The sequence below is a fragment of the Suillus subaureus genome (genome assembly GCF_016647635.1).
Source record: "Suillus subaureus strain MN1 chromosome Unknown BJ212scaffold_54, whole genome shotgun sequence".
NCBI classification, from domain to species: domain Eukaryota; kingdom Fungi; phylum Basidiomycota; class Agaricomycetes; order Boletales; family Suillaceae; genus Suillus; species Suillus subaureus.
In genome coordinates, this window is record NW_024538610.1 from 85227 (window position 1) to 98704 (window position 13478).

At 47.9% G+C, this 13478-nt stretch overlaps 5 protein-coding genes across 5 annotated transcripts; 2 read left to right on the forward strand and 3 right to left on the reverse strand.

Moving 5' to 3' along the window:
• Positions 1–371: 371 nt before the first annotated feature.
• BJ212DRAFT_1304100 (uncharacterized protein) lies at positions 372–2646 on the reverse strand (the record flags this gene model as incomplete). Its single annotated transcript, XM_041333544.1, has 2 exons — positions 372–2476; positions 2532–2646. 2 exons carry the CDS (start codon positions 2644–2646, stop codon positions 372–374), a joined length of 2220 nt encoding a protein of 739 aa, XP_041187174.1.
• Positions 2647–2929: 283 nt separating this feature from the next.
• Positions 2930–5032, forward strand: BJ212DRAFT_1543472 (kinase-like domain-containing protein; the record flags this gene model as incomplete). The annotated part of the gene is made up of 9 exons (XM_041341857.1): positions 2930–3015; positions 3070–3346; positions 3413–3508; positions 3563–3654; positions 3710–3834; positions 3968–4125; positions 4197–4283; positions 4331–4430; positions 4481–5032. 9 exons carry the CDS (start codon positions 2930–2932, stop codon positions 4549–4551), a joined length of 1092 nt encoding a protein of 363 aa, XP_041187175.1. The 3' UTR covers positions 4552–5032.
• A 91-nt stretch (positions 5033–5123) lies between these two features.
• On the reverse strand, positions 5124–6296 carry BJ212DRAFT_1486439 (DUF367 family protein; the record flags this gene model as incomplete). The annotated part of the gene is made up of 6 exons (XM_041341118.1): positions 5124–5227; positions 5272–5601; positions 5656–5792; positions 5853–5959; positions 6013–6050; positions 6113–6296. The coding sequence occupies 6 exons, from the start codon at positions 6294–6296 to the stop codon at positions 5124–5126; spliced, it is 900 nt and encodes a 299-aa protein (XP_041187176.1).
• A 90-nt stretch (positions 6297–6386) lies between these two features.
• BJ212DRAFT_1392291 (uncharacterized protein) lies at positions 6387–7332 on the forward strand. The gene is made up of 3 exons (XM_041337056.1): positions 6387–6486; positions 6623–6768; positions 6915–7332. Exons 1-3 carry the CDS (start codon positions 6405–6407, stop codon positions 7023–7025), a joined length of 339 nt encoding a protein of 112 aa, XP_041187177.1. The 5' UTR covers positions 6387–6404; the 3' UTR covers positions 7026–7332.
• A 135-nt stretch (positions 7333–7467) lies between these two features.
• BJ212DRAFT_1283841 (glycoside hydrolase family 51 protein) lies at positions 7468–10506 on the reverse strand (the record flags this gene model as incomplete). The annotated part of the gene is given in 17 exon segments (XM_041331781.1): positions 7468–7695; positions 7747–7857; positions 7911–7953; positions 8005–8048; positions 8103–8188; positions 8235–8343; positions 8406–8530; positions 8587–8645; positions 8703–8901; positions 8954–9027; positions 9092–9189; positions 9298–9351; position 9385; positions 9400–9739; positions 9794–9955; positions 10008–10043; positions 10386–10506. 17 exon segments carry the CDS (start codon positions 10504–10506, stop codon positions 7468–7470), a joined length of 1890 nt encoding a protein of 629 aa, XP_041187178.1.
• Positions 10507–13478: the final 2972 nt, after the last annotated feature.

A 13478-nucleotide genomic window follows, 5' to 3' on the forward strand; every position in this document is an offset into this window, starting at 1 on the left:
GCATATACTACCAGAGTCTAAGTACAACGTACATGTAACACCTCAGCTACTCCAGGCACACCCATTCATATAAATTCCGTGTAATAAAATTTAAACGTGTGACTGGCTGCCACAGGCAACAAAAAAAAAACAGTAACTAACATCATGACCTGAACCAATGATTAGAGGTGGTATAAATATATTTTACGTAGATGCATCTGGCGGCCCCCACACATACATACACCATGCAATACAACAAGAGAGTGACTAGTGAGGTATGGCGTCCTCCCGAACCCAAAGCAGAGGCGCGGCTAGCAATTACAACAACAATTCGTCATCGCGTACACTTGCTTTTTCAACACTTACTTTTGATTCTATGCAGAGCTTACTATTCATCCATCCATACTGAATAGCTCATCATCATCCGCCGTAACAACAGGCTTGCTCAACGGGCTCTGCGCGTGCCAGTTCCGGCTGCCGGGCGTGCCACGCTGGATACCCAGCGGTGAGCCTTGCGTTGGCGAATGCGCCAGGCCGCTGTTCAGTGGCGACCGCGACGTGGCCGCAGCAGAGTACGACAGGCGCGAGAACATCGACTCTAGGCCCGCCATTGAGCTTGAGAGAGGCATTCCTCCCACATCTGCAGCGGAAAGATGGTCGCCCTGGGTTGCAGAGCCCCCGACCCAGTCCTGGTTGAGGGAGTATGGATTGTTGTTGGAGCCAGGGCTGAAGGCTGCAACTGAGGAGGGTGACATTGTCATTGGGAGTGCGTGGATGCGGGAGTAACCTGCTGCAAGCCCCTGCGGCAGACTCTGCCCCGGTGCGTGCGCCTGCAGAGCCCGGATGGAGGGGGAAATAGCAGCTGGGCGCTCCTCACCCTCACCAAATGGAATAGGCCGTCCAGATGCGTGTTCGTCGAACGGCGGACGATGACCACCGAGAGAGCTGATACGAGGGGGGGAGAATGAGGTTGGGGGTGGGTTCTGAGGGGTGGGTGGCTGTAGGGGGGATCCAGCAGGTCGGCCGAGTCCAGAGGTGGAACGCTGGATGCCACTTGGCTTCGAGTTAAGGTAATACTGGTGTAAAGAAGGGAGAAAAGCAGCAGAAGCATTGGATGGAGAAAGAAGGGAAGAAGATGGATTCACGTCTTCATTAGTAAAGGAGCGACCTCCGAAGCCGCTCGAGGATTTGAATGAACTAGGCGTGCCAACTGCGAGATTGAACGCATGAGATGTGTCAGGAGAACCGGGAAGCCCTCCGGTCCGCTCTGCCCAAATAGATTTTACATCTCCGAGGAGCGAGGTGGCAGGCACGGAACGTGAATAATGGTGGCGGGAACCCTCCACTTGCGAGTGTGCAGTGAGGAAGGGAGGGTCAAGACCAAGACCATTGTTGTGAACCTGAGCAGGGCGGACAGAATTTGTACGCGACATTCTGCGAGAACGTTCCTCGGGGGTCAAAAGGTCATTGAGGGAGCTTGGCAGGAACTCCTCTAGGTCTTCATCTTCGACAGCAATCTCGTGATCGAGACCACGCATATTAAGGCTTCCGTCCCCACGAGTGACAACTTGCGAGGGGACGGGACCAAGCTCTGTTTTCCACGTGCCGAGAGATGCGGCGAGCCCGGAACGATGTTTCGGGTCCAGTATTGAGGGTTTGGCATCATATGATTGGAATACAGTCTGAGACTGAGCAGGTAGCGTGGATGAGACTGGAGCAGCAGCAGGCGATGTGCCAGGTGAAAATCCATTGGCGAGTCCAGTGCGGGGAAGGGAGCCACGTGGCGGGGATCCAATGGGGCCAAGATCCGCGGAATCTGTAGGACGATGTGATAGACCTGAACGTCGTGTGCTCGGCATGCTGAGAGGGAGTGTTGGTGGGGAGGGACTTTTGCGGTCTTCCTTAAACTCGCTAGCTTGAGCAGGTGCTGGTGACTCGGGTTCGAGTGGTGGCGTGGGTCGTCTCTGAAGAGGCGCTGCTGGCAACTTTTCTGTGTCATCTGGGAGGGAAAATGAAGCGAAATCGGTATCTTTGAGGGGTGGAGCAGGGGCAGATGGTGAAATTGTGGCCTTTAATGGCATGGAAATTGGGGGACGAGAGGAAGCGCTGAGAGACCTTGTAGGGGCCGTAGAACCGGAAAGAAGACCTCCACGAACATTTCCTGCAGCAGAGGCGCCTCCTGAGCCGTTATGCGCATGAGGATCTTTCTTGACACTCCTTCCTGCTTTTGAACTATCTTTCGGACCACCACTTCCCGCAGCATTGGCAGCGAGCTGAGCCGACTTCTTATTTTTCCTGTCCATAGACATACTCTGGCCAGGAAGAACATGTGCTAAAGCACACTTGTGGCCAAACTTGCAGTTTCCCTTGACGAACCATGCGCAGACGTCCTTCTGCTGACCAGGCTCTTGGACGTTATGGGAGAATGGGCAAGAGGAACCTGCTGTGCAAGCACCAACTTTGAAGAATTTACAAGGTACATGGGAGAGATCTTTGGCTAGAAAATAAATAAATAAGTTTAGGACAGGAAGAGGAGAGAAGACTTGTAGTACACTTTGAAGAAGACTTTGACTTGTGAGATTTATCCTTGTCACGGTCAGAATCCGGATATCTCTCGGTGTCATGCTCTGAAAGTTTTTCAGAATCCAATTTTTCGTTTGAAGGCATGATCAAAGGATATTGTAATAAAGAAGGGAGGGGAGGAGGAGGAGAACGGGACGAGCAGGAGAAAACCTGAGTTGGAAAGTGCCTTGGCAGGTGCTTGGAGATTGCTCGTTTAAGGAATTAAATTATTATCATATTGATTGATAAGCCATCAGCAATATTAACCGGATAACCCCCCTATTTTCTACCCGATCTCAACCCCCCAATATTAACCTTGTTATTGTTCGGCATGTAAGTACTGTCCATCTATCTGTTCTTCTATCTTCCGTGAACTAAATTGCAGACCATGGATCTCTCTCTTGAGGATTTTTGCGCCGATAAATCTTACCGGGTTCTCGAGCTCATTGGAGAGGGCGCATATGGTATCGTCTGGTATTGTCATATCCTATCTGCGTATTACAAGTCAGCTGCTCAATTTCCTCTTAGTTCAGCAATACATCACCCTTCCCAACGCAAGGTAGCTATAAAACGTATAGCACCATTCGATCATTCCATGTTCTGCCTTCGAACCTTACGCGAGATAAAACTCCTTCGCCATTTCCGTCACGAGAATATCATTTCTATCCTCGATATCCTCCAACCTCCAAGCTTCGATCAATTCAGAGAGGTATACCTCGTTCAGGAACTGATGGAAACCGACCTGCATCGCGTCATACGTACACAGCAATTGAGTGACGACCACTGTCAGTATTTCATTTATCAGGTACGCCGCAGAATACACATACACCAAGTATAAGCCTCGGTACCGAACGATTTCCCCTCTTTCCAGGCATTACGTGCCTTGAAAGCACTCCACTCCGCAGACGTTCTCCATCGAGACTTAAAACCTTCCAATTTGTTATTGAATGCCAATTGCGACCTCAAGGTACGTGCCGTTAACTTCGTTCTACATATGCGTGCAGCTTTAAGCACCCCCCAGGTTTGCGACTTTGGTCTAGCTCGTTCTGCCCGACCGCCGCCAAATGTTGCTAATGATAGTAGCACTTTCATGACCGAGTATGTCGCGACTAGGTATGTTTGACTATCAGTTCTATACAACTTGTCATGACCAACCCGGCATCTTAAGATGGTACCGTGCACCCGAGGTCATGCTTACCTTCAAAGAATACACTCGCGCGATTGACATGTGGAGCGTTGGTTGTGTCCTCGCCGAAATGCTCAGCGGGAAACCTCTATTTCCCGGACGTGATTGTATGATATTTCCCTTCATCCTTTGTCCAGTTACTCACGTTCCTAATTCCCATCGCCACATTAAGGTAAGTATAATCCAAATCATGCACACATTATATGAACCCTATATCGCCCCTCAACCTTGTTAAATCAGATCACGACCAGCTATCAATTATATTAGACGTCCTCGGCACACCCTCCATCGATGACTTCTATGCCATCTCCTCTCAACGATCAAGAGAATACATCCGTGCACTGCCGTTCCGCAAGAGCAAATCATTTTCCCAGCTCTTCCCAGCCGCCAACCCTCTTGTGAGTTGTCACCCCATTTCCCGCATATCTGACACCTGTGTTCACAACAACTGAGACATTCCTTCCCACAGGCAATAGATTTCTTAGAGAAATGCCTAACATTCAGCCCAAGACGACGAATAACTGTTGTCGAGGCTCTACAACACCCTTACTTCGAAGTCTGCATTTCTTTCTCAATCATTTTCTCGCTGACCGCGCGCAACAGCCTTACCATGACCCTGATGACGAGCCCATGGCCGACCCCATCGACCCTTCCTTCTTCGACTTCGACAATGGCGAGGCTCTAGAAAAAGAGGATCTCAAAGGTATGCCAAGATGCCACTGCAATGTGTCTATTCATTGAGCGAAGCTTCAGTACTTATTTACAAGGAAATCACAAATGCGCAAATATCCCAGCCATCACTCTTGTTGGCTAAAGACGCCTAAATGCATTTGATAGTGATACCCTCTAGTGTAGCATCGTATTCAACGGACCTGATATATGTGGCACAATATTAGCAAGAAATTCAAAGGCTTGATACGGGAGCTGCTATTCAGGATATCTGGAGTGCTACGTGTGGCAGCCAGTATGTGGAGTGGGCAAAACTGAGGGCAACTATTACCTTCACGACCCGGCTCCACGAGGTTCTTGCAGTTGCATGGCCGATTTGGGGCGTTCTTATGGATTATTGAATGCATTTCACTGGAGTCTTGATTACCTACGCTCATAAGATACTTTCTTCAGCCTCTGGTCTACATACATCGAAAGAATTTCTTGTACAATTGTAGCATGATTTATAACTCAACAATGCCCACATACCAGATACTGTTCATACCGCGCTAGCAGGTTTGTATCTCCCATCTATGGCATTCAATGCGGAACTTTCATGGAAGCTTCAAGAGATTAGTTAAGAACATGTTGCATCCGTAAGATTGCTCAATGATTTTTAGGACCAGCAAACAGGCCAAAGGACACCATGGCAGAGTAATTTAAACTAAATGTTTTACCTTCAGTGACATCACTCTAGGTCGCCCTCTGACGCAGGGCTTGACCCATCATCATCACTGGGGATGTCATGATTGGGATTCCGCACGAGAAGATCCTCAGTGCTCCTAGCTGCATCTTCTAGACATGAGATATTGAAACATACAAACAGAAATGCAAACCTTTCTTCCTGCGTGATTCTTCATAGCTCTCCTGGAGCTCTGCAATGATAGTCTCCTGCATCACGGCGACCTCTTCTGCTGATGCGCACGTTTGGTATCGTTTGAGGTACGGACTACCATCAATATTTGGATCAGCAAAGAGCAGTATGATCGTAGAAGAACTGCACCCATTAACTTTCCAGAAAGAATCGCCCCACCCAAATGAACTGAGCAGGGTCTCCGCATGCTGATCGAACCCTGTAATGTAGAAAGTCGCTGCAAGTGCCTCGACGCAGTTCAACCGCCAAGGCTTGCCGTAATTAGTGGGGTTGGCGGCAAGCAAGTAGGGGACTGCAAATGACCCATTGTCGACCAGAGAGATGTGTAAGAGAAGAATGGACTTACGAAGCCGTTCGTGTGGGCTGACAATTTTCGAGAATGGGACGTCATCTATGCGGGCCCAAGAACATTCGACAACGGCAATACCGTCTCGTCCAACGATCTCTTTGTCTGCTGGGCTCACGACAAGGATCCCTTTTGGACTGGCGGCAATGAATGATGTTAGAGTGAGTGAATGGACGTTTACAACGAGACGGACGCACGATACGACTACGCCTCGAAATCTGGATCCCACCCTCAGCTCCGTTATGAGACCGAGGCGGGCGAGTTTCTTCCCAGAGCATCGGCGTGGATCACAATGGTCGAAATCCTTCATAATTTGTATTAAAAAGATGGCACAGAGCGAATGACAAGTTAACGCACCCACATCGCCACGGGTACATCGATGTGCGGTCGCACAACTGTGCGCTCATGAGTGGTCGTTCAACTACCTTGTAAAATCACTCGCATTCATCATCTTCACCTGAGGAATGATTTGAGCTGTCATCTTCGATAATGCTTGAAGGCTTGGCAGAGTCCTCGGGGAAGCTAGACAACGGTTGGGATTGCCGGAAGGTTCTCGCGCTCTTATGTCGTTGTGCGCGTCCACCACGTCTTGGTCTGGTCGCATGGGAGGACGGAGCGTTCAGAGTATTCTTTTTGCCCATGATCGTGTGTATTGAACTCTTCAAGCTTTCGAGGAAGATGTCGAGTTGGTTATGTAAGCAGAGGCACTGAAATTTCTCCGAGTTCGATAGACTTGAAGCCATTCATCGATGTTCTTCACGGCCGTCTGTCTTTCGAAAGCTTCGCGGCGAGCTTTGACGCCAAAGCGGGGGAACAAGGACTTCTATAAAGGTAAGCCAAGCAACTTTCTCTCTTGGAATTGTGGAATACACTTTGCTGTCAATTTCTCATTTCGTCGGGTTGTCTCTCATTATGGTTTCCGTCTAAACGACCGGTCCTCTCATTTCGATGCTCACACTGTACGCAGGAACTAGGCAAGCCTTTCTCCCTGGTGGACACCGCACAGGTGCTCCAGGAAAACATGTCATCCGAGGCACGTCGAAGTACCGTTTACTGGATGAGAAAGTGAGGGTATTCGTCGCGCCAAGCATAGAGGAGATCAAGAAAAGCGAGGTGCGTTATATAGGTGTTATCGATTCACTACTTTTCTGACATCTTTTCATTTTGCCATTCTCTTCATTTGCATCTGACTCTTCGCGAACACGTGTATCCGCCCCTCGTCCAATATCTCCCCCCGTCCATTGCTATTCTGAAATTAGCTGAAGCCATACGTCGGGAAGGACGTGAAACTAACAATGATACAGAAGAAGGAGCTGTGGAATATCATGCCAAAGTCACCAACGCTGTCGCAGTCCGCTCCATCAAGCTGAACGAACGACTTTTTATTATAGTGTCCGACTCTATTGTACTACATCATAGAACATAATGTCATGCATACCTCCTATTGTAGCAGGAGTGGGGAGGGAGAGTGCGGGCAGCGGTCTTCGTACCATACCAATTATTGCACCCTCCAGGCTCTGGTATGGTATGGCCGGATTGTCTTTCAGCGTAATCTGGTTCATCAAGTACATCCAAGCCGACCTTCTCAAGCCTAATGACCAGTGTCTAGATCTCCGCCTGGATTGAACGGATCGAGTATCGATTTTTGTCCACATTTTTTGGCAAATAACAAAACTTGCCAAAATGTTCAGTAATCTATGTACGCCAACATTGACATTTGAGTCATAAAAGATAACAAAAACATCAATCGCCTGGTATGAGGCTCTTTATTTTGGTGTGACATGCACATGTTGCCAAGCGATACTCTATCCCCTACTTCGCCTCCACTCGCAGCACATTGACACTGTACGCTGGGGCAGTGTATGAGAAACTCATACCTGTTTTAATCTGTGAAGTGACGGGCTTGACAGCCTTGGAAGTCTCGGGCGAGTTGTTTGCAGTGGCAGAGCCTGAGAGCACTGTCGCAGTGCCAGTGCCGTGAACACCGTCGAAGGGAAGCTCGAATGACATTTCTTCAGCTGTCATGCCCGTGTTGGCAATCTTGATAACGAAATATCAACATCGTCACAGCCGACAGAAGAAGTAGAGTACCTTGATGATAATCGTGTTGGTGGGTGCATCGCGCGTGACACTCCAGTGGAGTGTGCCATTTTGAGGCAGGGTGCTTGGTAAATATTCGGTTCCACGGTTGAGACTGAAGAGCTGCAGCAGATGTTTGAGGGACGCAGTTATACTCAGATATCAAATATCACTACCTGTTGTGTGTAGAAGCTGGTTGATGGGTATACATCTGACGCACTGAGGGGACATGAATCTGATGCGTATCTTCGATTGTTGTGAGCGACTCACTCAAAGGCAATAAGGCTAGGAGACCACTGATAGTTGGCAGTGTTCTACAGTGCGATTATTAGTGTTGACTCTAGTTGCAGTATGCAAAGTCCGCTCACCATTAACAAGGGAGCATACGACGCAGCAAAGACGATATCACTGTTACGCTCGAGACCGGTCATGAATGCAGCTTCTCCTGAAGATCCTATCCTGGCGTCAGGTATGGTTCATCACCACGAGAGAGTGCACACCTTGCATATCAGGGTATACGAGGCGACCGTTATTGGGTTTGCCGAAGATATCGCTGGCGTTAGTTGACACAACAGCATATTCGCCCTCAAAGTAGTAAGTGCCATCTCGCTTTCGGCCGTGTCACATTCAGGTTCCCATGATGACGTGAGGCGAATGCAGAGCGTACGAACCTCGACAGAATCGTAGTAGAATGCGTTTTCTGCGAACCAGCCAGGTGTCTGGTACACGTGGTTGTCATACTGCTTTGGGATGGGATCGAGAGTGGGATTGAAGGGGTATGAGGTCGCGATGAACTCTACCGAGAAATGTATCAGCCAGAGGCAAGCTCCTGGACAGCAGTGTGGCGCTCACTCAGCTGAGGGAATGTAGCCGTCAAGTTGCCCGCGAAATCTCTCCAGCGGTATATATACCTTGTGGTGTATCATTGACATGCTCATCCATCCGTTAGTTTTAAATAGATGACTCACGATTCTGATGCGAAGAAGTCTTCATTGCCAATTTCGACATACTGCAGATGGAATGGTTCTGGGTGACCAAGAGATGCACGCAGGGCAGCTGGTTTACTCGTGGCGGAGTCACCGATGACAAAATTAATCTGGTCGATTGCCTGTTGGATGTATGGCGCGAGATCGGTCTCAGGGAGGCTGGCTCCGTCAAGCGAGTACCCTGTATGTGAAATAAACATGCAAACAATATGGTATGCACGCCTGCTATATACCTGCCCATACAGCCATAATGGGTTCCATTTCCATATCTTCGCAAAGATACATGTACTCGAGAAGACCGAGACCACTGAAAAAAGGAGAGGGTAATTTGTTATTGATGGCGGAGTCAAATTCACGAGAATGGCGCGGACTCAGTGTTGACGTATCCCCAGTCACCCATGCGTCCTGGACGGTCAATAAGGTTACCTACTGTCGCGTTCCATTGCCAGCGTGTAGAAAAGCTTTGGCCCTGGTGTCGCGTTAACGATCGAGTCCACAAATAGGCCGGTCAACATTTATGTTTACCTCCTACAAAGATAGTCAGCGTAGATGAATATGACGCTATACGGAGCCCTACCAAGTTATTACCACCAGGAAAACGGAAGAACGAAGGCTTCATATCATACAATGTCTACGTGTTACTGTCAGAATATGTTGCTTTAACCCTAGATGAAAACACGCCTGCGCAATGTCCATACGCAGGCCATTGGCTCTGCCCTTGAATGTTGGAGGGAAGAGAGAGAACATTGCGAAGTTGATCGTCCCTACGATGGCGCTGGAACCATCGACCGTGACCGTGAAAATATTTGTAGTTGACACAGGGCTTGAGGAAGGTGTGAGATGCACCACGACCTGCGTCCATGTTGTGGTGGAGCCGGAGACAGGCACAGAAGCGCTTGCATAGACTGCGCCAATAGAAGACTGAAGCATGACAGTGACTTTGCCAGAAAAATCGGATGCGCTTGGGAATCTGTAGTAGAAAGAAGCGTTGTAAGTCCAAGAGGCATTGACGTTTATGCCTAGAGGGAAGACAGTGAACCTGATGCACAAGTCCTGAGGTTGATTGGACATACCCCAATAACCCTCATTGCCGAATCCGACTTGAACAGAGGAGCCAGATGGGATGGTAACCTCAAGAGAGTTGGGCAGGGCATCGGAGAGCGGGATGGGGTCAGCAATAACATTGATGGACGTGCCGTTAATTGGAGCCCAGCCGAAGAGAGCATCAATTATATCTAGATACGTTTCAGGATTACAGTTCGGAAGATATAGTTATATGGATCTTACTTGGTGTCACCTGCTGGAAGGCGCGATTTTGAAGCACTTGCAAAAGAAAGAACCTCAGCAACATGCCAGGCACGTGAATTTGATGAAGCACTGACACTCGGCGTAGATGCCACCATCACCGCTCTGCGCAAGAGGGTAGACGTTATTTTAAAAGCACTCAAAATTATCTTGACCATGATGATATGCTCTTACATACTATAATGAGGAACTGATGAATAAGCCACGGTCGAACATTAAAGGAAACGCACACTGATATCCTACAAGTCACCGATATGTTACATGTCAGAAAGCAGCACGAGTTTCACTTGCCTCGAACATCTGTCCAACTGAGTGGTACGTTAATGCAAAATTGGGTCGCAGGTAAATGTCCCAACTTACAAAGCAGAGGCGGAATGCTGTGGGCAGCCGTGCCATTAACACTGACAGTCGTCACTGCAGCACCACAACTCGCGAAAATAGCGCTTGCAAGGATACCACAAATCAGAAGGTTGGGCAGCATGTTGCAACCCAATTGTTGGGATACATGTAACTGACCAGATGCCTTTTATAATGAATGGTCATGATGCCGGGGCGGGCCGGCGTCGGGCGCGGTGGAACGCACTACAAGTCACGGTTCGTGCAAAACGTTCTTCCCGAACTCCACTTGAGTAACTGATTTTAGCTTGTAAAATTTATTTTGTTATGGCTAACTGCCAGTGAGTACTAGTGGCGGGTGCCATAGGCAACCCCCCCGCAATTGAAGCTTCTGAAGTCGCAATTATGTTGTAGTAATTGGAGGTGTTTCTTTGAAGCAAGGAGGATCAATTAGTCATTGGTTATACTTCTGGTGGATCCGCTCACTTGGGCAGCCCGGCTAATGATCTGGCCTGTTCGAACTTGCGGTCTCCAAGCACCCGATATTGCTCCTGTGATGGACATCAGTAAACCAATGAACATATTGAAATGTCATATTACATCAGGAAACCCAGTACTGCCGAGCGAAGTGACTCGTAGCAGCGCGTAGCACAGCGCTTCTTTTGAAATGACTGTAGCAGCGGGTAGCAGCTAGAAGAACTAAAACTTCCGTACTGGCTCCGGGACTTTCGAACATGCCACAATCTTCAGGAAAAACCTCCCATGGGAATTACCCATATATTCACAACATTATGTTGTTTTACTCGACTTTACTCAGATTTTTCAGTTATTACCATGTAAAACTACACTTTCACGAACATTATGCATGTGTCCTATCCTACATTGAAGTAAGTGTACGTGTCTTTGAAAACGTTCAAAAAAAATGAGGGGCATGCATCAAGAACATCTAAACTCGTCCGTTCTGCAGGAACAGCTCCTCCCCACTTAGGCAGTAAGTGAGCACTTCGACAGATTAAAGATACAGGCACAATCAACACTTGGCGTTCGCCATCACGAATTACCCATGTGACCTTGTACAACCCAGAGTGTGGATCTGGTAAAGGACTGAAGGCTGAAAACCATTCGATGTAGGCAAGATGCTGTGGTGGAGGGTTCTGAGGATCGAAATACTGTTTCAATACTGTTTGCGGCAAAGAGAAGACTGCACGAACCTGCATGACACGTAAATCTAATGATTATTTTATATCAGTGGAGGATCCTGTTACAATCATGGCTACCCCTATCTCTTTTTCGTCTTCTTCTTTCCCTCACCTGTGTATTACGTCATGACTGTGCCTCGTTGCGCCATCATTAGGCTAAACCTTTCATCATATCTGTATTACATCATGACCGCAGCTAGCCGTCGCTAGATGACTCACCCCTATGACGTAGACCTTATCTCTGACTCGCCTCGATGACGTATCTCTGACTCGTCTTGATGATGAATATGTACCAGCCCTAAACGTATCTACGTCTATATAAACCCGGTCATGTACTTAGATAGACTTCACTTTAATCTACTAGGTTCTACCCAGAAACATCCTTTGCTTAGGACCTCCAATCCTAAGTGTCCGATATCGATATTCAAGTCGGAGACACTCTCTCTAACTTGTCTTAAGAAGCCTTGCATTTGCGAGGTCTAGATCCGGCTCTAGATGTTACTCTTATCGAGTATCTATTGCCGCGCCCATCCTAGTTCGCCGTAACAGATCCAGTGAACTCAAAAAAAGTCTCACCTTGTATAGATGTGGGAGGTGTATCAGGATTGTGTATTTGTATAAGGCATGTATCAAAGTGAGCACATTTGACAACATGACCTTTGTTGTTCTTCACTGCTGGTTGTGCATGTATGGAGTCGAGTGTTTCAGCGGTCGCATGTATCTCATCATTCCAGAACTTGATTCAGTGGAAGATGGCCACAGAGTCGCAGGGTAAATGAATGTTGACTGCACAATCCTCAATTTGCTGGGAGGACAGTGCTGGGTGATTATAAAGGACAATAAATCTTGCCAGCGCTGGAATGAAATGAGTGGTGCCATGTGAAACCAAAGAAGTGAGTTCTCGGAATGTGTCATATGCCATTCCGGACTCTCAACTCTAAATCTGCTTCTCCGGATGTCTGGATCCGAGATCCGGATCTCAAATGATCTGATCTATCTTTATCTCCCTTCCAGAATCCAAACCCTATATCAGCGCCCAACTCCATTTAGACTGCCCCAGTCTCCGGACTCCGGTTAACCATGTTTCCCTTTTGATTATTGATCCATTACATACATTTCATTTCTGGTGTTCATTATTTGTGATCCATCCTACTTACTAATAGACTTTGCATATGCTTCGTACATAGCCTTTATGTTTGCTGACTGATTCCTATATGATACCTACAGTATATAAACCTCCTGTAACTCTTGGAAATACTCCAGTTCGAATATCATCTTAGTTCCTGCTCATTCCTGTGTCCTCCGGACTTGAGATAAGTCTCTTGTCATATTCCGAGTCTTAGGATTGCATCCTAGACTATATTTCCGACTCTACCTTAAGGGTAGTCCATCCTCTGTTAGTTTCTAGTCCGGACTTCATCTGGATTAGTCTTATCCACTTGCCCAGGTAACATCCGGACGTCCATCAGATTTATCTCATGTTTCAGATCCGGATGTCCGTTATCCGCCCCAGTCAAATCCCGGAAACTCTGGATGACTGTTCTAGCCCCCAGAAATTAAGGGCACATACTCAGGAAAGGGGCACAGCGTACAAGCTGAGGCCAAGCCCTTGTGATCCGACCCCCTTGAGCACACGACCTTAACAGAATGGAACCAACTTGCATGATGGGTGACAGGTCATCTTGATGCAAAAGAGACATGCGAGGTCTGGAGGTTGCCAGTGGATGGCAGGAGAAGCTGCAATGACATCTGTGTTGGTCGTGCTCAAATTGTGGCACCATACAACAAAATTTGCATGCTGTAAGACCTTCTCCTTGTGTTCAAGCCACTTCATCATCTGCCAAAACTCGTCCTTGTGATTGGTGGCAGCATAAGCATCTTTCATGAAGTCAATATGAAGCCTCTCAGTGGCCTCCAT